At 41.2% G+C, this 22,540-nt stretch overlaps 1 protein-coding gene, 1 long non-coding RNA gene and 1 other non-coding gene across 6 annotated transcripts; 2 read left to right on the top strand and 1 right to left on the bottom strand.

Annotated features, from left to right (window-relative positions):
- The first annotated feature begins 8,694 nt into the window (after window positions 1-8,694).
- trnaa-ugc (transfer RNA alanine (anticodon UGC)) lies at window positions 8,695-8,767 on the top strand. Its single transcript has one exon. It is a non-coding gene; the product is annotated as a tRNA-Ala (tRNA).
- A 4,082-nt stretch (window positions 8,768-12,849) lies between these two features.
- LOC109200961 (uncharacterized) lies at window positions 12,850-18,166 on the top strand. 3 transcript variants are annotated; one of them, XR_002061004.2, is made up of 4 exons: window positions 12,850-13,016; window positions 13,448-13,762; window positions 16,426-16,542; window positions 16,887-18,166. It is a non-coding gene; the product is annotated as an uncharacterized LOC109200961 (long non-coding RNA). The 3 variants fall into 3 exon arrangements; XR_002061003.2 differs by having other exon boundaries at window positions 12,851-13,016; window positions 16,423-16,542; XR_003217884.1 differs by lacking the exons at window positions 12,850-13,016; window positions 13,448-13,762 and having other exon boundaries at window positions 14,197-16,542.
- On the bottom strand, window positions 17,937-20,469 carry LOC112845079 (uncharacterized). 2 transcript variants are annotated; one of them, XM_025904625.1, is made up of 5 exons: window positions 19,947-20,469; window positions 19,541-19,633; window positions 18,985-19,158; window positions 18,820-18,896; window positions 17,937-18,569 (listed from the first exon to the last, which is right to left on the bottom strand). In XM_025904625.1, exons 1-5 carry the CDS (start codon window positions 19,974-19,976, stop codon window positions 18,524-18,526), a joined length of 420 nt encoding a protein of 139 aa, XP_025760410.1. In that variant the 5' UTR covers window positions 19,977-20,469; the 3' UTR covers window positions 17,937-18,523. The 2 variants fall into 2 exon arrangements, with proteins under 2 accessions (XP_025760410.1, XP_025760411.1); XM_025904626.1 differs by lacking the exon at window positions 19,541-19,633.
- Between the last annotated feature and the right edge of the window lie 2,071 nt (window positions 20,470-22,540).

Genomic DNA, 22,540 nt, shown 5'->3' with positions numbered 1-22,540 from the left:
GATCACTCATACTTCACGTCAGACACACCCCGTGTGAGCTATTTGACATCACAGCAGAGACGCGAGTCTGGCATTGATTTTTGACATCACAGCAGTGAGTCGAGTCTGGAATTAATTGTTGACATCACAGCAGAGTGACGAGTCTTGTATTGATATTTGACATCACGTCAAAGACACGCCCTGTGCTCGGCGATAGCTCATACTTCACGTCAGACACACTCCGTGTGAGTGGCGATTGCTGATAAGTCACAAAACACTCACGCCCTGACACTGGCGATCGCTAATACGTCACGTCACAGACACGCCCGGCGAGCGGCGATTGTTGATAAGTTATGTCACAGACACGCCCAATTATTGGCAATTGCTCATACGTCACATAACAAACATGCCCGGCGAGCGGCGATTGCTGATAAGTTATGTCACAGTCACGCCCTGACATTGGCGATCGCTAATACGTCACGTCACAGACACGCCCGGCGAGCGGCGAGTGCTGATAAGTCACGTCAGAGACACGCCCTGTGACCGGCGATCACTCATACTTCACGTCAGACACACCCCGTGTGAGTTGCGATTGCTGATAAGTTATGTCACAGACACGCCCAACTACTGGCGATTGCTCATACGTCACATAACAAGCACGGCCTGCGAGTGGCGATTGCTGATAAGTCACAAAACAGTCACGCCTTGACATTGGCGATCGTTAATACGTCACGTTACAGACACGCCCGGCGAGCGGCGATTGCTGATAAGTCACAAAACAGTCATGCCCTGACATTGGCGATAGCTAATACGTCACATGACAGACACGCCCGGCCAGCGGTGACTGCTGATAAGTCACGTCAGAGACACGCCCTGTGATGGGCGATCACTCATACTTCACGTCAGACACACCCCGTGTGAGTGGCGATTGTTGATAAGTTATGTCACAGACACGCCCAACTATTGGCGATTGCTCATACGTCACATAACAAACACGGCCTGCAAGTGGCGATTGCTGATAAGTCACAAAACAGTCACGCCCTGACACTGGCGATCGCTAATACGTCACGTCACAGACACGCCCGGCGAGCGGCGATTGCTGATAAGTTATGTCACAGACACGCCCAATTATTGGCAATTGCTCATACGCCACATAAGAAACACGCCCGGCGAGCGGCGATTGCTGATAAGTTGTGAGTCTGGTATTGATATTTGACATCACAGTAGAGAGACAAGTCTGGTATTGATATTTGACATCACAGCAGAGACGCGAGTCTGGTATTGATATTTGACATCACAGCCGGGAATCTACTCTGGCATTGATATTTGACATCAAAGTAGAGACACGAGTCTGGCATTGATATTTGACATCACAGCAGAGAGACAAGTCTGGTATTGATATTTGACATCACAGTAGAGAGACAAGTCTGGTATTGATATTTGACATCACTGCCGGGAATCTACTCTGGCATTGATATTTGACATCAAAGTAGAGACACGAGTCTGGCATTGATATTTGACATCACAGCAGAGAGACAAGTCTGGTATTGATATTTGACATCACAGCAGAGAGGTGAGTCTGGTATTGATATTTGACATCACAGCCAGCAATCTACTCTGCCATTGATATTTGACATCACAGTAGAGACGCGAGTCTGGAATTAATTGTTGACATCACAGCAGAATCATGATTCTGGTTTTGATATTTGACATCACAGCAGAGAGTCACTTCTGGTATTGATATTTGACATCACAGCAGAGAGACAAGTCTGGTATTGATATTTGACATCACAGCAGAGAGGCGAATCTGGCATTGATATTTGACATCACAGCAGAGAGGTGAGTCTGGTATTGATATGTGACATCACAGCAGGGAATCTATTTTGGCATTGCTATTTGACATCGGGTTTCACAACGCTTTCTTTCCAATCTCCTTGTGTTTCAGGTCTTGGACCTGTTCCTGGGCTCCTGCACTCTGATATCCATCTCACCCGCTTGTAAGCATCCATCACAGCAGGCGTGGAAAGCTGGAGGTTCCCTCCAGATTTCGTGACGCTTTCATCACCAGTGGACTTAACTTTTTCGCCGTGAGTTAGAGCTCGCTGGAGGAAGACCTCTGCATGTTATCTTTGCTTTCATTTTAAAATAAATAAACATGAAATAAAACAATATACCTTTTCCATTTGGTTATTCCATGTTAATCCATATAAAGTGGCAAACAGAGTGAAATGTAAATGAAACAGGACACATTGTTTATAAAACATTTATGCCCTACTCATTATTGTGATGATAATACAAACTCAACTTATGAAATGTTAAATATGAAAGCTGCTCATACTAAATTTAATAGAACCAACAAGTTTTTACCCCTCAGTCCTAAAAGGCTTATAATGGTGGCATAGACAAACAAGTTTGTGAATGAGGTGGTGTAGGAACTGATACCGTGTTTATCTATTAACAATCTCAGGTGATTTTAAATTTCAGTAATCTCAAAGGACCTCAAGGTCAATCTAACAGGTTAAGTTTTCTTAAAATGATGAAAGGCTCGTGTTCAAGCTGATACTTAAATTGTATTTCTTTAGAAATCAGTTTTGGTTCTGTGAGGGGAAACACAATGAGGAAAAAATGCACAAAAGAACAGCATGAAACAAAAAACAAAATACAACAAGAAAATCTCAAAAACATGAGAAATACGAAGAGGAAACAAGAACTAGATGCATGTGGAAAAAAATTATAACAAAACAAAAGCAACATTTAAAAAGACCCAAACGAAAACAAATTAACAAAGAGAATAACATGAGAACACAGGGATTGGACAAGGCAGAAAATAAGAAAAGGTGAACAAATGAGATAAAACAACATTTAAACACCAAGAAAATTAAAGATGACGAATTTTAATGACATGGATGAAAGCAGGAGAAAATAAAGATTTGACAATGAGTGGGTGGAAACAAGGGAAATTACAAACTGGGAGTCTTCATCCTTCCTGCCACTCAAAACCTGTCATTGTACCAGAAAAGGAACGGCACACGTCATCCTTTGTCATGCAGCCACTTTTAAAGTTACTTTAATTTTCAAACTGATGCTGTGTGTATCATCACATTCACAAGTTATCACATTCACAATCTCGGCACTCAAGTTTGTGAATGTGATAACTTGTGAATGAGTTGATGTATGGTGTCGAACTTGATGCTGTGGGTGTGTCTACTAAAATTTTTCCACAAATTCAAATCACAGTTACTTTGACTTCAAGATCAAGGTCAGAGGTCAAGTTTTCTCATAATCTTGTGAATGCACCACATAATACCTTCTGTCATCGATTACATCTGCATACAGTATCAGTGTTCTTTGGCTAGCTGATCACATTAAATCATCACATGTGACATCTGCATTACATTACATACCTCCATCGTGTCTGCATAATAGTGAAAGGCAATGAAAACTCTGGGCTGCTGGGCTTTTTTTCATAATCACTTTAATATATGCAACAACGATTAAACATCTGTATTGTTGCTCATTCTATTTAATGATATATAACACATTAGAGGTCAAATAGTTTGTCAGCTAATCAGTACATTAACAAAAACTCTTCACATTATCTTCTTAAACTTTCTGTGTGACTGGATTTTGTATTTTTTAATATTTTATAGAAGAAACAACAACAAATAATCATTAGATAAATCACTAATGCCAATAAATGTTTCAACAATACAGTGTTCAGACCAAAGTTTTGCCTTTTGTATCTTTCACAAATACAGTTACAACCAATAACTGACATCTTCTTTTGTTGTTGTTTTCTACATTAAAGCAAAGGTAAATCTTTCAGCTGCAGGTCTGTACAAGCAGCAGTAAGTTTGTACTGCACACAGGCTTTTACTGCCAAGCATGATGGGGTTTTTTTTTTTTTTACCTGTTCTTAAAATATTTGAAATATTGTATTTGCATCACTTTGCATCTTTGACTTTCTATTTACTCTGCATAAAATCTAAATTTGTATAAATTTAATCTGGAAAGTAGACCATTGGATTGTATATAAAAGTGAGCATTGTGGCCAGTGGCATTACTGTTTTTGTGTTTTTGAAACTAGTCATGAAAAGCATGGGAGGATCTGTCTGAGAAACTCAATGCTGAAGAAAGAAGCCACATCCAAAGGCAGGCCCTGCTTTACTATTTTATCCTCAATGAAACTACAATTTAGAAAATAAAGATTGTACTATATTAAAAAAAATACTCTGAAGCCGTGAATCTGGTAAAAAGTGTTCACTGAGGTTAAAGATCTGCAAATAGGCTTGTAGACTTATATTTTCACCCCCTGCTGGCCATTAAAAAGAATGCAGGTTTGAGACTGTTTCACTTTTTCAGGCTATGTCACTGAATCCAGTCTGTGATTGCAGCCCTAAGCCACTCCCACACAAACACTGCCTGCATCGATATCATATAATGGAGATATTTTTTTATTGTAGAAATCTCCATAAATAGTTGTGCGTTGAAGAGTAAACTCCTGGCTGAATTTTACAGCAGATTATTTCATTCTCATTCAAATTCTTCTTAGACATCAGGCAGAAGGATATGTGGAAATTCTTTTCGGAGCACAGGAAGCGATAAAGCAAATGAAATGTGAAATGCTGCAGCTCACCATGACACTGAACCTCCTCAACACCCTCATCACGCATGAAAAATGGCCTCGCTGAGCTGTTTTTCTGACTCCACCTTATGTAATCCTTCACATTTCACAAATATATTAAATTAAATTTGCTAAAGAAAGTTGCCAAAGTGGGGAAATGCCTATAGCAACAATAATTTGCAGTTAAAACAGGATCCAATCAAATTTGACATAGTAAAGTTAATAAACCGATTTAGAGTGTTAGAAATTTGAAATGCAAAATGGTTACATTTCTAGTTATATATTTATCCACAGATTAATGGAACCAATCAGAATTTTAGTTGTATAATTTCCATCCCATTCACAGGTCCATAAATGAAAGTAAATACACAGCTGCGCACTCTTTTGTGCACAGCAACATCTGTAGCTTTCCGTACGACTGTGTGGCGGCCAGGCCTCTGAGCTTGGGCCTGATGTCTCTCATTTATCTTCTAGAGGCGTCAGATTCAGCACTTTGGCTCCAGAGTTATTACTTTCTTTATAAAACAACAGCCAAAGATAACACCCTTGACTCCTTCCATATTTTTTCTCTCTGTTTGTTTGTCATCTCCTTTTAAAAAACTGATATGTTAAGTTAACCATAAAAACAAGCAAAAGAAGGTTGAATTTTTTTTAAGTAAATCATTTTGTACTGGCATTAGTTTTTTTTAGAAAATAAAGGGCAGTTTGTAGTATACTACAGTATTTATACATGTTTTTTTATTTGTAATTTTAACATGTTTTTAATTAAAGTTACAGTATATCTTCATAGCATCCAAGTGGCAGTTTCTTCAGCTTTTCTTTCCAGCTCAAATTCAAATTGGATTTTGTGCCATTTCATTTCCAACTTAACAAACAAGAAGTAAAGGGACAAAAATTGCAATTTTTTTAAAGTCAGTGAATGTAAGACTGAACTGAAAAAAAAAGCATGTTGATTTTTACAGATCATATTCTCTGTATTTTTCAGCAGACTTAATTTCTTTGGACATTTCTAAATAAAAAGAGCTGCAGATTGGTGACAAAATAAATTTAAAAAACACTTAACCCCATATAGTGAAAGGATCTGATTGTTCTATTATGCATTGCTTTTTCTTTGGTTCAAAAAGCTAGAAAATCACAGATGCAGGTATGTTGTGTCTTGGCTGTGTTCTGTGTATCTTTTATAACACTGTGCAGCTCATAACAGATAGAAGAGCTTAGGAATTAAAAAAGGATTTCACCTGAAAACTCACAGAGCTTTTTACTTTGTGTACTGTTTATATGTGCCACTAAAATGCTGCACATGTACTGCTGAAATAATAAAATGTAGATTTGTTTAAACAGGTGAACTTCAATGTGGTTCACCTTCACTGGTGGTGGTCAGAGGGCCCGGTGGCGCCAGTGTCCGGCAGCCTCGCCTCTGTCAGTGCGCCCCAGGGCAGCTGTGGCTACAATGTAGCTTGCCATTGCCAGTGTGTGAATGGGTGAATGACTGAATGTAGTGTAAAGCGCTTTGGGGTCCTTAGGGACTGAATAAAGCGCTATACAAATGCAGGCCATTTACCATCAGAAAGATGGCAACTGCTTCTTTTAGCATCCAGCGCTACTGAAGAGTAGCGTTCACAAATGTACTAACACTTTCTAAGTATAACATCTTGATGCATGCTCAATCATCCAGGTAAGTAGATCAGTACGTCAGTATGATCAAACAGCATGCAAGATGGCTGATTACAGGAACCACCTGAGATTCAGCCTCAGATGCTGACAAGACAGGATTACTCCTAAAAGTCTGCTAAAAGCTGCTTAATGAACGGGTGAGGCAAACAAGTTTTACCATCGACGTGTTAAAATCTGAAGAGGAGTGGATCCGACAGAGACTTACAATGCTTCTAGATGACAATACTCTTAAAAAGGTGTTTGAATTCACCGAGAAGGCTCGTCTAGCACAGCACGAGAAGTCTAAAAACCGGCAACAAAGGAAGTTTGAATTACTTGTTGTACGTCGGAAACCACAGCAAAATACAAAGAGTGTCCTCAGCGGCCAGAAGAGAGAAGGATGCCAAACCGAGGATGTGGACAAGTGGGTGAAGAATTTGTCTGACAGACAGCTCACCCAAACAGAGAAAAACATCCTTGCTAAAGGTTTGAATTTTGCTGTGACGCCAAGACAAATCCCGCTAGTGGAACTGATCACAGCCACAGAAAGAGCAATTTGAAAGAACAACATTGCAGACGTGGAAGCAGAGCAACTACGGACGGACGTTTCGGCCGGTCTCAGCAAAGCAAAGCCCCCAGCATCCAACATCAGCATGGAGGAGAGGAAGGCACTCACATCACTTAGTAATGACAACAACATTATCGTCCTTCAGGCAGACAAAGGTAGGTGCACAGTTTTGCTAAACCAGCAAGACCATCATGAGAACACTTTGACACTGCTCAGTGACGAAAATACTTATGAGCCCCTAGGACCCAGGAAATGGTTACAGGAAGAGGGTGATAGACTGTCTGAAGTAGCAGGTTAGCCTTCTTAGATTGTGACATTTCCATCAGTAATGGGGGACATCTAAAAGCTGATGTGTACCGTAAACCTACGCATACGGATCAGTATTTACGGTTTGACTATCATCATCCAAAGGAGCGTAAACTGGTTGTCATCAGGACGCTAAAACAGAGAGCGAACACCATCCCAACAGACCGCTGTCCCAACAGAGAAGCAGAAGAACATCACATCAAGAAGGCTCTGAGTAAATGTGGTTACTCCAGCTGGACTTTTGTCAAAGCTGGGAAGGCACCTAAAGAAAGCTCCAGCCGATCCAGGAGAGAAGGACAGCTGTCTTCTTGAAAACCTGTAGTGATCCCGTATGCATCAGAAGTATCAGAACATTTGAGACGTATTTTTTATAAACATAGCATCTCTGTGGCTTTTAAACCCCAAATCACACTGCGCCAAAAATTGGTCCACCCCAAGGACCGGGGCCCAACACAAACAGAGTAATATATTGCACGCTGTTAAGTGCCATGAGGATTGCCGGATTTATACATCGGGGAAACCAAACAACCTCTGGCGAAGCGGATGGCACAACACAGAAGAGCTGCCTCGTCAGGCCAGGACTCCGCAGTCTATTTACACCTACAGGCCAGTGGACACTCTTTTAATGATGAGGATGTACACATCCTGGACAGGGAGGAACGCTGGTTTGAGCGAGGAGTCAAGGAGGCCACTTACGTGAAAAGGAAAAGATCATCTCTGAATCGAGGAGGGGGCCTAAGGGTACATCTTTCGCCATCTTACCATGCTGTGATTGCAGCCATTCCCCAACTCTCTGTGAATGTACTCATGGTCATTGATCAGTGGTCATGAGGATCTGCATACTCATGTTTAAGGAAATGACCTCCCAGCTCATTGTTCGTTCAGTGGTGCTAGTTTCATTCATTATGCAAATGTGCTGTTTATAAGATTGGGGGAACCTGCAGTCAGCTGAGACTGAAGAAGTCACTCGGATGAGTGACGAAACATTTCTCCCACTGAAAACGTTACGTCCAGATGAACAGAATCAACTTTTTGGGATTTCTAAGTATAAGTTCGTTTCAAATGCTGCATTCACTGGATATTCTGTATAGGGAGTTTTGGATAACTGAAATCAAAGTAATCATATAGAGAATTACTTATAGAGAATTTAAGAGAACAAATGTTTCAGGATTTCCTTACCTGGATAAGAAAAAAATATACAAAAACCAATTTGCAGTGTGGCAGTTTGGGCAACAAGGAACAGTTGTCCATTCAAAACGAGCACTCTGCCTTTCAAGACAATGAGCCAGACTTTTCAATTGCAGTTTATTCATTTTTCTAAGTAACAGATCATTTCAAGTGCTGTGTTGACTTGATATTCTGGGCATGGCCTTTACAATATTTGAAACATTCATGTGACCAGGTACCCCTACTAGAAGCTAAATGTCATTAAACTTCTTTTGGAAAGAGGAGCAATCCCAGTTCTAGGTTCATAAGCAAAGCCCTGGTGTGTCTGTACTCAGGACTGCATATGTGCAGCTCTGAAACACCACAGATCATGTGACATGTGTATGTTGCAACCACAGGGGGATTAGCTCAAATGGTAGAGCGCTCGCTTTGCATGCGAGAGGTAGCGGGATCGACGCCCGCATCCTCCAAACGGGTGTTTCACTTTAAACCTCATCATGAAAACATTTAATTTGCAGAGTGAACAAATCCCTTAAATCCCTGTGACTAGCTACCCCTACCAGACCTTACTGTTACTGGGCTTTCATTAGTACGTCACGAGACTCAGGAATATATCCTTCACAGAAAACAGCAATGTAATCTTTAGCCATCATCAATGGGCAATTGATATAGTCTGACAAATAATAACTCATATGTCTTCATATATTTTCAGTGGCACACGTCATTGCATTGTGATCTTGCTACCGCAGGAGACACAGGGGGATTAGCTCTTTAAAGTTTGTATAATAAATAAATAAACTTTATTTACTTTGAATACACTCTAAGTTTTATGTGTATGAGGTAGTTGGTTACTCGTGATGGCCAAATTAAGTTTTCTGAAACACTGAAGCTTGTATAGAAAAAGGGTTCATTACTCAAAGCATTTTAGCACCGTCGTTTTTGGTGCCATCTGGTGGCCAATAATATCACGAGCCGCTTGACTCTACAAAATAAAATGAACTGCTTCATTATGATTGTCCGCTCAGTTGACAGCCACTGTTTAATGTCATTTGAGAGTTCTGTGATGTTGGGCTACCATTGTATGCTTGAACATGTACAGTAAAAAGACAATGTCTGTTTGGGTAGGTGATGAGAGGGATTTCACTGTGCAAACTTGTATGTTTTTGTGACGATGCCTAAAAGAAAAGTCTTTTGGAGGATGCGGGCATCAATCCCGCTAAACAGCCACTTCACAAGCGCATGGCACAACATAGAAGAGCCACCTCCACAGGACAAGACTCAGCAGTCCATCTGCATCTTAAGGATAAAGGTCACTCTTTCGAGGATGCCAATGTTCACATTTTGGACAGAGAGGACAGATGGTTTGAAAGAGGAGTGAAAGAGGCCATCTATGTCCACTGTGAGCGACCATCTTTGAACAGAGGCGGTGGTTTACGACACCAACTGTCTGCCATCTATAATCCAGTTTTGAGTTCCCTCCCCAGACGCCTTAACGCCCACTCACATCCTGGGCCATCTGACCTCAGGAATTCACATGACAAGGTGGGGCCAGGTTTCACAATGAGCTCACCCGAAACCCTGGCTGATTAGGTCCCACACCCGCTTTCACACCTTGGCTCATGTGATTAGAGGATCACCAGGTGGTCCTTTGTCCCTCTTTGGGGGGATACTCCCACTGGGTTTAAATCTGGGACTCTCGGCCATTTGACCTTAGAACTGAAGAAGCTTCTCGGATGAGAGGTGAAACGTCTTCAAGCAACTTAAAGAAGTCCAGACGCTTTTCTTTGCAAATTCCTTTGACATGCTAAGCTAGCGCTCTACCATTTGAGCTAATCCCCCACATGAGTCAACCCCGAGTGACGTCATCAGACACTGATAAATAGTCTTCAAATATGTGAGAAAGGTCGGACTTTGAAGTGAATCACCAGCAAATACATACAGAGTATTTCAGAGATGAAAGTAAAATTAATTTGGTTTATTGAACAGATATTTTCGGACTGTGTATTGACGCTGCACCAAAAATAAATCATATACCACAGCATAAACCACAGCCAATGACAACAGGGAGGGGTGTAGTAACTTTTACCATTTACTGAAAAAAGGCATGGGTCATTATCAGCAGAGGTTTCGGATCAAACCACTGTGAGACCTTGGGTCACCCTGTTTACATGCTTAACTTAATAACTAGAGGTGCAGTACTCTAAGACGAGTCAACTGTAGTGACCTTTAACTGATCACACATGCTGTGGCGTTGTAGAGCTGCAGATGCGCAGTGCAGAGAACGGACACACGTGCTTCTGGAAATTATACTGGGATAGTTCCTCCTTTCAGTACGCCACAGTCAGTTGTTTCCTTAGGCATTTCAAGGAGAGAGTAGCATTCGTGTGATCAAACCGATGCATCCGTGGGGGATTAGCTCAAATGGTAGAGCGCTCACTTACAACAAATCAGAAAAGTTTGATTTTGCAGGTTGAAAAGATTGATCCAATCACTCTGAAAAGACTTTCTAACAGGTCTTCTCTCTTTAATGTCACAAAAACTGAAAAACATCCCTCCTCATCCTAAAATAATATCAGAAAGATGGCAACTGCTTCTTTTAGCATCCAGCGCTACTGAAGAGTAGCGTTCACAAATGTACTAACACTTTCTAAGTATAACATCTTGATGCATGCTCCATCATCCAGGTAAGTAGATCAGTACGTCAGTATGATCAAACAGCATGCAAGATGGCTGATTACAGGAACCACCTGAGATTCAGCCTCAGATGCCGACAAGACAGGATTACTCCTAAAAGTCTGCTAAAAGCTGCTTAATGAACGGGTGAGGCAAACAAGTTTTACCATCGACGTGTTAAAATCTGAAGAGGAGTGGATCCGACAGAGACTTACAATGCTTCTAGATGACAATGCTCTTAAAAAGGTGTTTGAATTCACCGAGAAGGATCGTCTAGCACAGCACGAGAAGTCTAAAACCAGGCAACAGAGTTTGACTTGTGCGTCGGAAACCACAGCAAAATACAAAGAGTGTCCTCAGTGGTCAGAAGAGAGAAGGATGCCAAACCGAGGATGTGGACAAGTGGGTGAAGAATTTGTCTGACAGACAGCTCACCCAAACAGAGAAAAACATCCTTGCTAAAGGTTTGAATTTTGCTGTGACGCCAAGACAAATCCCGCTAGTGGAACTGATCACAGCCACAGAAAGAGCAATTTGAAAGAACAATATTGCAGACGTGGAAGCAGAGCAACTACGGGCAGACGTTTCGGTCTGTCTCAGCAACGCAAAGCCCCAGCATCCAACATCAGCATGGAAGAGAGGAAGGCACTCCCATCACATTATCATCCTTTAGGCAGACAAAGGTAGGTGCACAGTTTTGCTAAACCAGCCAGACTATCATGAGAACATTTCGTCACTGCTCAGTGACGAAAATACTTATGAGCCCCTAGGACCCAGGAAATGGTTACAGGAAGAGGGTGATAGACTGTCTGAAGTAGCAGGTTAGCCTTCTTAGATTGTGACATTTCCATCAGTAATGGGGGACATCTAAAAGCTGATGTGTACCGTAAACCTACGCATACGGATCAGTATTTAAGGTTTGACTCTCATCATCCAATGGAGCATAAACTGGTTGTCATCAGGACGCTACAACAGAGAGCGAACACCATCCCCACAGTCACAGCGGCCAAAGAAGCAGAAGAACATCACATCAAGAATGCCCTGAGTAAATGTGGTTACTCCAGCTGGACTTTTGTCAAAGCTGGGAAGGCACCTAAAGAAAGCTCCAGCCGATCCAGGAGAGAAGGACAGCTGCCTTCTCGAAAGCCTGTAGGGATCCCGTATGCATCAGGAGTATCAGAACATTTGAGATGCATTGTTTCTAAACACCACATCTCTGTGGCTTGAATTTAAGAGAACAAACGTTATAGGATTTCCTTACCTGGATACCTGGATTACCTTTAAGACCTACCATAGAACCAAGTCCGCCAGAGCTTATATTATATTTTTACATGCTGTAGTGCCATTTTTGGGAGCATTTCAAGTTGATATACATCAATACAACCATTATAACCCAAATTTTAATAATATGTATGCATTAAGTGCATAGTAAGTACATAAATTGCAAAAAAGTGCAATAAATTACAAAAAAATTGAAAATCGTTTTTGTTTTTTTAACATATATTTCTAGTTAGAGAAATTTAAGAGGCTTATCCCTCAAAACTGTAAATACAAAAAGTTGCACAAACTAGTTTCCCACCACAGGAAATTTATTTTAAGTGTCTTCATAGTTTTATTTTTGAAATACACCAATTTTCATATACTGCAGGAAAATCGAAAATAAATATTATAATGCAAATTTGCGAAAAAACAGCATATGCATCAAAATAAACTATTTCCAGCAGTGCAATATGAGTCCTAAGCATCCCAGAAACGACACAGAAAGTCATAAAGTCAAACATAACTTTTAAAACACAAGTATAGGCTCATAAGCCCCTGATGGTAAAAGAAACTACATTTCCGCAAAATGACGTCACGTCCGGTTTCGGGCAGATCACGGTGGACATGCGATAGTTCCGCTGATGGAGTAGGAAGTGTTACGAACAGCTGATCGGATCGTGTTTCTGGAATATTATGTTTTTGTTGCTGCAAGCGCTTTTTATGCAGTTTTTGCAAAGCTATATGTGGAAGGAAACCGTGACCTAGGACAAGCTGATGGCATAAAATGTAAGTACAACTCCTCCGGTTTCATATGCAAAAAAATTATTGCGCTAGCTTACATGGTTGCAGTGCTACCGGGATTTAAAAACAGTTACGCACAACAGAGCGTGCCCGCTCCGACCGGCTTTAAAGGGTTAACACAATCGTCTTTGGTGGCATCTTTGCTTCTGGAAATTATACTGGGATAGTTCCTCCCTCCAGCACTCCACGGTCACAGTCAGTTGTTAGCGGGAGTAGCATTCATGTGATCAAAAATAGACCAGTGGGGAATTAGCATCTCTAAACAACAAATCAGAAAAGTTTGATTTTGCAGGTTGAAAAGATTGATCCAATCACTCTGAAAAGACTTTCTAACAGCTCTTCTCCCTTTTAATGTCTCACAAAAAAGAAAAACATCCCTGCTCATCCTAAAATAATATCAATAATTATTTCTGCAGATTTGTGGAGGGGAATTGGAAGCAGGAAATCGCTGCACGTCAGCAGGTGAAAAGAAAAGAGAGGGAGGAAGTTAAGTTGGACATGTGTGTGTGTGTGTGTGTGTGTGTGTCACAGAGATCACACAGCTGAGGCATGTGGAGGTGTACAGCACATAGGTGTTTTGACTGACAGCTTCTAGCTGTAATCACGTGTATGATTGTTTCCACATGTGAAACGGATGTAAAAATGATTGGATGAAAAATCCCCCCGTGGCCGGCAGTCTGAATAAAGGCTGTGAAGTCGTGTCAACATGGTTTCAGTTATCCTGCAGGAAAGTAAGACTTTAACTTTTTATTTGATACATCAAAGCGTGAAGGTATGCAAGAGGGACTACTTTTACACACATGTAGACTATTGTACTGATGTTTCAAGTATATTTTTTTGTCTCTAACCACAAGATCAGATGTTTTCTGATAGTGAGTGAGGGTTTTTTTCCAGAGAGAGCAAATGTTTTTAATATATTGATCATTTTTGAGCCATTTTAGTTCACAATGGAGAGATCTGATGAAACTAAAATAATAATTTTAGTCAATTTTAGTCCATGGAATAGGCTGGAAAATCATGGGGAGACCTTTGCCTGTTCACATTTCTCTCTGGTGTGATATCACACCCCCATTGTGCCAATGAGTTTAATCAAAGGATGAAAACTAACATTTTGTACCCGAAAAACTATTGAGTATGGATGCAGTCATTTTGTAAATGATTCTGAAAAAAAAAACCTTTAAAAATACAAGATAAATAATTGGTTCTCTTATATTTTTTTTTATTTTTTACATACAGAATAATTAGCTAGTTCAGTTACAGAGCCAATGCATAACACCACCCACCTCATCAGCTAGGCCATACAATACCAGAGAGAAGTCCAAAAATCACTCCCATTTAATAGGAAGAACCATTCAGCAGAACCAAGCTCTTAGGTTAAAGAAAAACATAAAAGAGGAAGAACGATCAACAAAACACAGACTACAGGAGAGAGAGGGCATTGTTAATGACGTTCAGCAGTGGCACATAGACACGTGGAGAAGAAATGCTGTGTCCATCATGGGAAGGCCTCCAACAGACTGATGTAAGATGCATAACTAAGTGATGTTTCAAAAAGGAACACTTTAAGGCTAACCTTAAAAACACAGGGGACGTCTGTCTCCTGAATCCAAAGTGTAAATGGTTCTACAAAGGAACCTGAGACTTGAAGGCTCTGCCTCGCATTCTACTTTTAGAGGCTCTAGGAACGACAAGCAAGCCTGTAGTCGTTGATCAAAGTGCTCTACTGGGATAATATGGCACAGTGAGATCTGTAAGTTATCATGGCACATGATAATTCAAAACTTTGTATCTCAGGAGAAAGATTTTAACATTAGAACCACCTGTGTAATACTGTGTAGCTGACCTACCATAGATGAACACAAGACTTTGACAGTGAATTCTTTCAGGAGGTTGGAGCGTTCATGGATTGTTGTCAGCAGTTTGTGCCGTTAACACAAGGGACGCTTCACAGTCACAGTAACAATAAATGCCAGAACCATAGACTGCATATAAAACATGAATGTAGCTTTGGCGTTTGGAAAGTGAAGCCAGTAATTCAGCTTTCAGTATTCCTGATGGCCGTGAGGAGGGAACTCATTTGGTTTCGAAAATAATTCTTCTTCTATGGAAGTCTGGAAAACAAAGACTTTGATCCACAACCTCAGGAAACACTTTCCTGATGAATTCGTGGCCAGAGTCACTAGTTTCAAGTCTTATTTAATACAATGTGACTTTCATTGTATAAATTATGTTCTCCTTTGTGTAACTGACAACTTGCAAGCCTTTGAGCGTGTGCCTCAATTAAACAGTGAAATCCACACTCACTTGTCACATCCCAGATTCAACATGTCTAGACTGTCACGGCAAAAGTGCACAGCTTGAGGCTTCATAACAAGTTTTTGCAAACTAATGGATGGACTCACAACAGTGACAGTCTGTGGCATAATGTTGCTTTCTAAAGATATGACCGGTGTTTTCTTTTGGCTTTTTTTTATATATATATTTTCTCATTTTTTTCTGAATTACAATATATGAGATTATTTTCTTGTTCATCCCATAAGAGCACTCAGTTTCATAACAAGAAACCGAGGGTTCTTCATGTCTGGTTCAGACATGAAATTAACCAAAACATTGGTCCAACTCATGCATTTGCCACAACAAAGAAGGCAGATGTTGTAAATTCTCCTCAGCATCAACTCCACATGCCATCGTCCCTATTCTTCATCTCATTACTTGGCATATATAATCTCTGGTTGTACTGTGGCTTTTTGGGGCAGGGAGACAGAGTGAACTATAAAGGGTTTTATACAAGCTGAGGAGTGGAGTTAAACTGGAAGGCAGTCTGCATGTTTGTATGGAAACAATTCTTTCATGAGTTGCAATTCTGTTTGATTCCAGATGTAAAAAGCCACAGGGAGAGAAAGATGCATATCAGTCTTGACACCTAAATCCAGGATGATGCTGCACTTGAAGTGCTATCCTAACCTCACCGAAAAGACTACATTTAGCAAAAGTATTCTCTGTGCATTTCTTTTCCTAAGCAATAATGATTCTGAACAAGCAGGATAGAAATTCTTCCAGTTATATTAAAGGATCCACATACTTTTTTGGGGAAGAAAAGTGAGTTAGGTAACTTTAAACTTTGCATATTTGTTGGTGTAAGACAGGCTGGTCTGAGTATTTCAGAAACTGTTGATCTGCTAGGATTTTCCCACACAACCATCTCTGGGGATTAAAAAGAGGAACATATGCAGTGAGCAGCAGTCCTTTGAGTAAAAATGCCTTGTTGATGTCAGAGGAGAATGGCGAGACTGCTTCAAGATAATAGGAAAGCAGAAATAACTCAAATAACCACTCATATCAACCAAGGTGTGTAGAAAGACATCTCTGAATAACACATTGAATCCTGTAGCAGATGGTCTACAACAGCAGAAGACTACATCAGGTCCCACTCCTGTCAACTAAGACAGCACAGGCTCACCAAAATTGGAAATTAGAAGACTGGAAAAACAATATGAGCAACATTCAGAAGGTAGGGTCTGAATTTTGCATAAAAAACACGAAAGTGTGTCTCCGTCATGCCTCGTTCAGGCAGTTTTGCTATACTATTGGCTGTAAATTACTTCAGGTGAATGGAATGTCTCTAAATGCTCATCTCAGCCAAAAAGCTAAGGATTTTTTAAAACTGTGAATCATGCAAAACCGCTCTGGTAAAATGCAGGAATTGTTTTAAAAAAGGGAAATGAGCATAATAAGTTCCCTTTGACAATAATTTTTTTAAAAATCACAAATTATTATGATCCTACTTTAAGTCTAATCTCTGTACTCAAGTAATTACACTAAGTCATGCAAATGTTTTGTGTTTGTTCTTGACAGGGAAGCACGTTTTCTTTCTGGCTGCTTCTCTGTGGTCTGACCAGGAACTAACTCATCCTTATTCTAGAAAGTGAACCACAACATGTGGCAACAGAGCCCACAAACATGAGCTCATTCCTCTTGAGGGGAAACTAGCAACTGAAAAAAACAGAGATAGAAAGAGAGAAAGTCCCAGTGTTCCTCTCCACATCCATTTGTCTTTGGACTACATTCCTGCTCCTCTTCCTCAAATGAAATGGTTATCCCTGCAAACAATGAGAAGACTGAGCTGCAGGAGCATCTGCAGCATGTGAAGTGGGACATGAAACAAAAATTGGCTCACAAGGTCGAGGTCAACTTCAGCATCAGCACATTCTTTGAGCCAAGGCGTTGGAGAGAAAGCAGGCGCGAACTGAAAATGGCCCTAGTCTCTTCCTAACATGCTTTTATTTCCCACATACTTCGTGATCAGCAGGCCTCAGTATGTTATCAGGTAATACTGAGACAAACAGCTGCTTACGTGCTGAAATGTGGATGTATTATTTGAGAAAAGCATTACACATGAATCAGAAGAACAATACATTTTGACCAATAGGCTAACAATTAAAGTAAACTCATCAGTATTAAAAATACAGCTGGAAAGGTGAACTGTTCCTACTTTAAGAGCAAGTGCAAGTGCAGGCAGATATGTTGCAAAATGTATTTACCATCATAATTAAATACAAAAAAGAATGTGCAGAAAAAATCTGAACTCTAAACTCACACCTATGATATTAATTTAAAAATCATAGTTGACCTTTTCGAGTTATTGTAACAAAAAAAGGAAAAAAGTCTTTTCTGTGGCTAAGTCCTCAATTTTCCTTTATTCCTTGTAATGTTGTCAGTCTCCATATGAGTCACGTTGACCACGTGCTGTGTGCTTCATGCTTTGCTCTGGAATGTCAGGTTTCAAATAGCATGTACCCGATATTGCCTTGCCATGCCATGCCAGAGATATAAGATTGTGTGTAACTGTAAAATCAAATGACTATTATTTATTTGCAATAAAATAACATAAAACACACACCAAAGTACACACAGGACTTTTTATTAGTAAGTTACAATGCGGACACATGCACTGCCAAGGACATTTAAAAAAAAAATAATACTATGACATTTCATCATGTTTCAGTTAAACAAGTTAAGAATCAAGCAGTTAAGTAAGAAAAGATTTTTTCTGTTTATAACAATTAGAACATGTATGATTGAACACAGAAGAAACATGCACTTTACTGCACTGCAACATAGAAAATTATCCTAAGTGTAGAAAAACATATCATTTTCATTTGACAAACACTTGATGATACAAATGTGTTTGCAGTGACTGACTCACCCGAGTTTCTTCCAGAAGCCACAGGTTAACAGGTTAAAGGATATTTATTGTGTCACACAGCATGTTCTTTGGAAACTTGTTCAGCGCAGCGGTTTGAGAAAATATCACAGGCTGTCTGAGCGAGCAGGGTTTCCTTGATGTCGTACCCCTCCAGAGGCAAGTGCGGTGTTGGTGGTGCATCACGGTGTAGTGTGATGTACCGGGTTGTCAAAACCGGCTGCTGACATGACAGAACACTGCCCTCCTGCACCAGCCCAAAGGCACTTTCCACAAGGGGCTTGTCAGGTCAGGGATCTGGTAATGGACCCACAATGCCTCTGTAGAATCCACTCCTAAAGAAAACATCAATGACAATAATGTAAGGAAGAAGGTTATTATACTGAACAACAACTAAACTAAAAAGTGTGAAACAGTGGTGCATAAGTTAGAGACTGGGATGTATATATGTACATGACTGAGTTAGCCGTCTTCAGAAAGTGTAATGTTGTATGTATATTAATACCTATTCTGACACATGCATGTATGAACAAATAGCAACATGCATTTGTAACACAGGAAACCAAATTTTACAAATCTAATTACCGTACTCCAGTCTGGGCCATCCTATTTGGTACCGGCTTAGTGAAGATCATAGAGTTGATAGGTCCTGGCTTCACACCCTAACAGAAGACACATTTACTATGGATGGTGTTGCTGTTCATATGTAAACATGGTCTAATTCAAAAACTTTAACCTTATTTAAATTACCACTGTCCGTGGCTTGTGCCATTGCTGTTCAGATTCGGTGCAGCTATGCACAGGGGGACAACCGGCACTCTGAGTTGTGAGTAGTGTGCTGTTTGGAAGAGCAGTGCCACTGTGTGATTGCACATAACAGCACCTGCCACACAGGAGCACTGGCGATGAATCCAGAAGCTTAATCTAAGAAGAAAGAACTAAAATTAAAAATGTAACATCATCTTCATGGAAGAGCCGAACAGGAACATAGTTCAGTGTTATGGTTACTGACCCCTACAGGCTTACCCTCCTGAATGCTTAGTGTTTCCTTCTCTCCCTATTAAAACAATTTAACCATCCTTGATAACTGTAATAACTTAGATTGTGTATATTTGCAGTATTAACTTGGTGTAAATTTGTTTCTGATCACCCAAACACATCTGACTAGTCAAATTAGGTGTGATAAAGCAGGGGGACAAGGAAAACATTCAAGTTGATGGGCCTTCAGGAATGAACTTAACTAATGCTTAAATGAACTGAACCCCACTGAACAGGGATTAACAACTTTACACAGCTTCCTGCCTACACTTAGTCTGTGTGGTGCCTCACTCTTCCTCATTGACCTGTAGCACAGGGCTCTCACACCGACCTCCCCTGTCAACCTGTGTTTTTTTGGATACTGAATAAAGATACAAGAACCATTAGCATTATTTCTGTACTACTCATGTCAACACGTCTTAAACATATATACTTTACACGTAGCAAGAGTAGCATTGGGTAGTTAACTACCTGCTTAGTTAGCCAACTACCTAACGCTATTATAAAAGTGTCTAACAACAAAAGTGACATTAGTTAAACCTCACTATAAACACCGTTTAAGGAAACATGTAATGTAGAGAATTGACATCAAATGAAACACATAGCGGAGTAGCGTAGTGTTTGCATTTCACGTTAGCTAACGTTTCTTTGTCGGTTAATTTACGTTTTCTTACCTTCGTAGTTGTGTATATATGATGCAGCATATAACTTAAATCCTTTATCTAACATGCTGACGGGGTTTGTCGTCACTCTGTAAATCCGATGAACATCAATGATGTTCAAATTTGGGAGCTCTTGTAGGACGAGTGCAAACGCGGAGGTCGGATTATGAATGAGTGGGAGGAGTTGCGCCATTAGAAGGAAGATTACATGACGCGTCAAAAGGCTGAGTGCTTTGAAGTGCGGCCGTGCTTTGAAGTGCGGCCGTTAGGTCACGCCTACTGAGGGCATAAATAGAAGTCAAAAACAGCATTAGTGTGTGTTAGTCTGTTCCTCTGGCTTTGCGTTTCTTAACGTTTTGTCCATTTCCATCAGCATCGGCGGAGCCTTGGGCATACGCTGTGCGATTTTTTCAGTGGCGTTATTCAGCGCCTGCTCAAACTGTACGATTGACTCGCAGGGGTTAGAAGTTCGTAGGTCACGATGCAGGGTCTCACACTATACGCCCGATGCTCTGATGCGACCTGAGTGCTCACACTAATGCCGGGCTCACACTGTGCGATTTTTGACCCTTTTTGAGTCGTGCGACCGTTTTGGCAATCGGCCCGAGTTTGTCCTTCATCGTGCATCGTGTAGTGTACGTGGGGTAACGAGAAGCGATTAACACCTCACGACCAGCTCCCGATCATCAATCGCTTGGTCGGGAGGATTTCAAACCTGTTTGAAATCCTCGCAACCGTCGTGAGGGTGTCACTGCAGCTTCTCACACTGCGCACGCGCAAACACAAATGTCAGCGAAAAAGACGGCGCAGCACGGCAGTGCAGCGTGTGATCTGGACACAAGCGATGGAGGCACAACTTGTAGAACTTTGGAAAGCTCACCCGAGCCTTTTCGATGTGGCCTCACAAAATTATCACGACCACAACAACCGTGAAATAGTTGGATCTACACTGCTGCTCAATCACAGCTGCCTGATCAATGTTTTTCATAAAGTTGATGGTGGTGGTGTGCGTGTCTGTGTGAGTGAAAGACAGAGAGGCAGAGCGAGCGGCAGAATTTCTGTTATAACCTTCATTTTATGAACGCACAATTTGAGCACTCAGGTCGCATCAGAGCATCGGGCGTATAGTGTGAGACCCTGCATCGTGACCTATGAACTTCTAACCCTGCGAGTCAATCGTACAGTTTGAGCAGGAGCTGAATCGCGCGACTGAAAAAATCGCACAGTGTGAGCCCGGCATAAGCATCAATCTGTCCCTCTCTCTCCCTCTGTCTTTCACTCACACAGACACACACACCACCACCATCAACTGTGCTAAATTGCTAATGAAAATATTATCAGGCAGCTGTGATTGAGCAGCAATGTCCATTCAAATATTTTCACGGTTGTTGTGGTCGTGATAATTTTGTGAGGAGACATCGAAAAGGCTCGGAAGAGCTTGCAAAAGTTCTACAAGTTGTGCTTTCATCGCTTGTGTCCAGATCACATGCTGCACTACTGTGCTGCTCCGTCTTTTCGCCTTCATTTCTGTGTTTGCGCGTGCGCAGTGTGAGAGGCTGCAGTGACCCTCACGATGGCCGACAGGATTTCAAACAGGCTTGATTTTCTTATGACCAAACGATTGATGATCGGGAGCTGGTCGAGGTGTTAATCGCTTCTTGTTACCCCATGTATACAACACGATGCACGATGAAGGCAAAACTCGGGCCGATCACCAAAACGGTCGCATGACTGAAAGACTCGGCTCAAATTAGCCAAAAATCGCACAGTGTATGCCCAGCGTTACCTACGAACTTCTAACCCCTGCGAATCAATCGTGCAGTTTGAGCAGAAGCTGAATAACGTGACTGAAAAGATCACACAGTGTATAACCAGTTTTATTCAGCTCCTGCTCAGCATTTTTTTTTACATTTTTATGAATCTTCATCAGTTAAACTAAAAAAAAACAAACGGCGGGCATTCGCAGGGGGCTAAAGGAGCTTCTGGGTTGGGAGATGAAGCATCTTTAAAAAATCTCAAGAATTCAGGAGGCTTTCTTTCCAAACTCCTTATGTTTCAGGTGTTGGACCTGTTCGTGGGCTCCTGCACTCTGATATCCATCTCACCTGCTTGTAAGCATCCATCACATCCAGTGTGGAAACCTGTAGGTTCCCTCCAGATTTCACAACGCTTTGTTTCCAATCTCCTTGTGTTTAGGTCTTGGTCTTTTCTGGCTCCTGCACTCTGATATCTATCTCACCCGCTTGTAAGCATCCATCACAGCCGGCGTGGAACCTGAAGGTTTCCTCCAGATTTCACAACGTTTCTTTCCACTCTCCTTGTGTTTCAGGTCTTGGACCTGTTCCTGGGCTCCTGCACTCTGATATCCATCTCACCCGCTTGTAAGTGTCCGTCACAACCAGCGTGGAAAGCTGGAGGTTCCCTCCAGATTTCACAATGCTTTCTTTCCCCTCCACTTATGTTTCAGGTCTTGGATCTGTTCCTGGGCTCCTGCACTCTGATGTCTATCTCACCCGCTTCTAAGTGTCCGTCACAGCCGGCGGGGAAACCTCGAGGTTCCCTCCAGATTTCAAAACGCTTTCTTTCCACTCTACTTATGTTTCAGG

This window comes from Oreochromis niloticus, unplaced genomic scaffold, assembly GCF_001858045.2.
Source record: "Oreochromis niloticus isolate F11D_XX unplaced genomic scaffold, O_niloticus_UMD_NMBU tig00002923_pilon, whole genome shotgun sequence".
Lineage (NCBI taxonomy): Eukaryota > Metazoa > Chordata > Actinopteri > Cichliformes > Cichlidae > Oreochromis > Oreochromis niloticus.
Note: the sequence above shows the minus strand (reverse complement) of the source record. Positions and strands in the feature narration are given on the sequence as shown.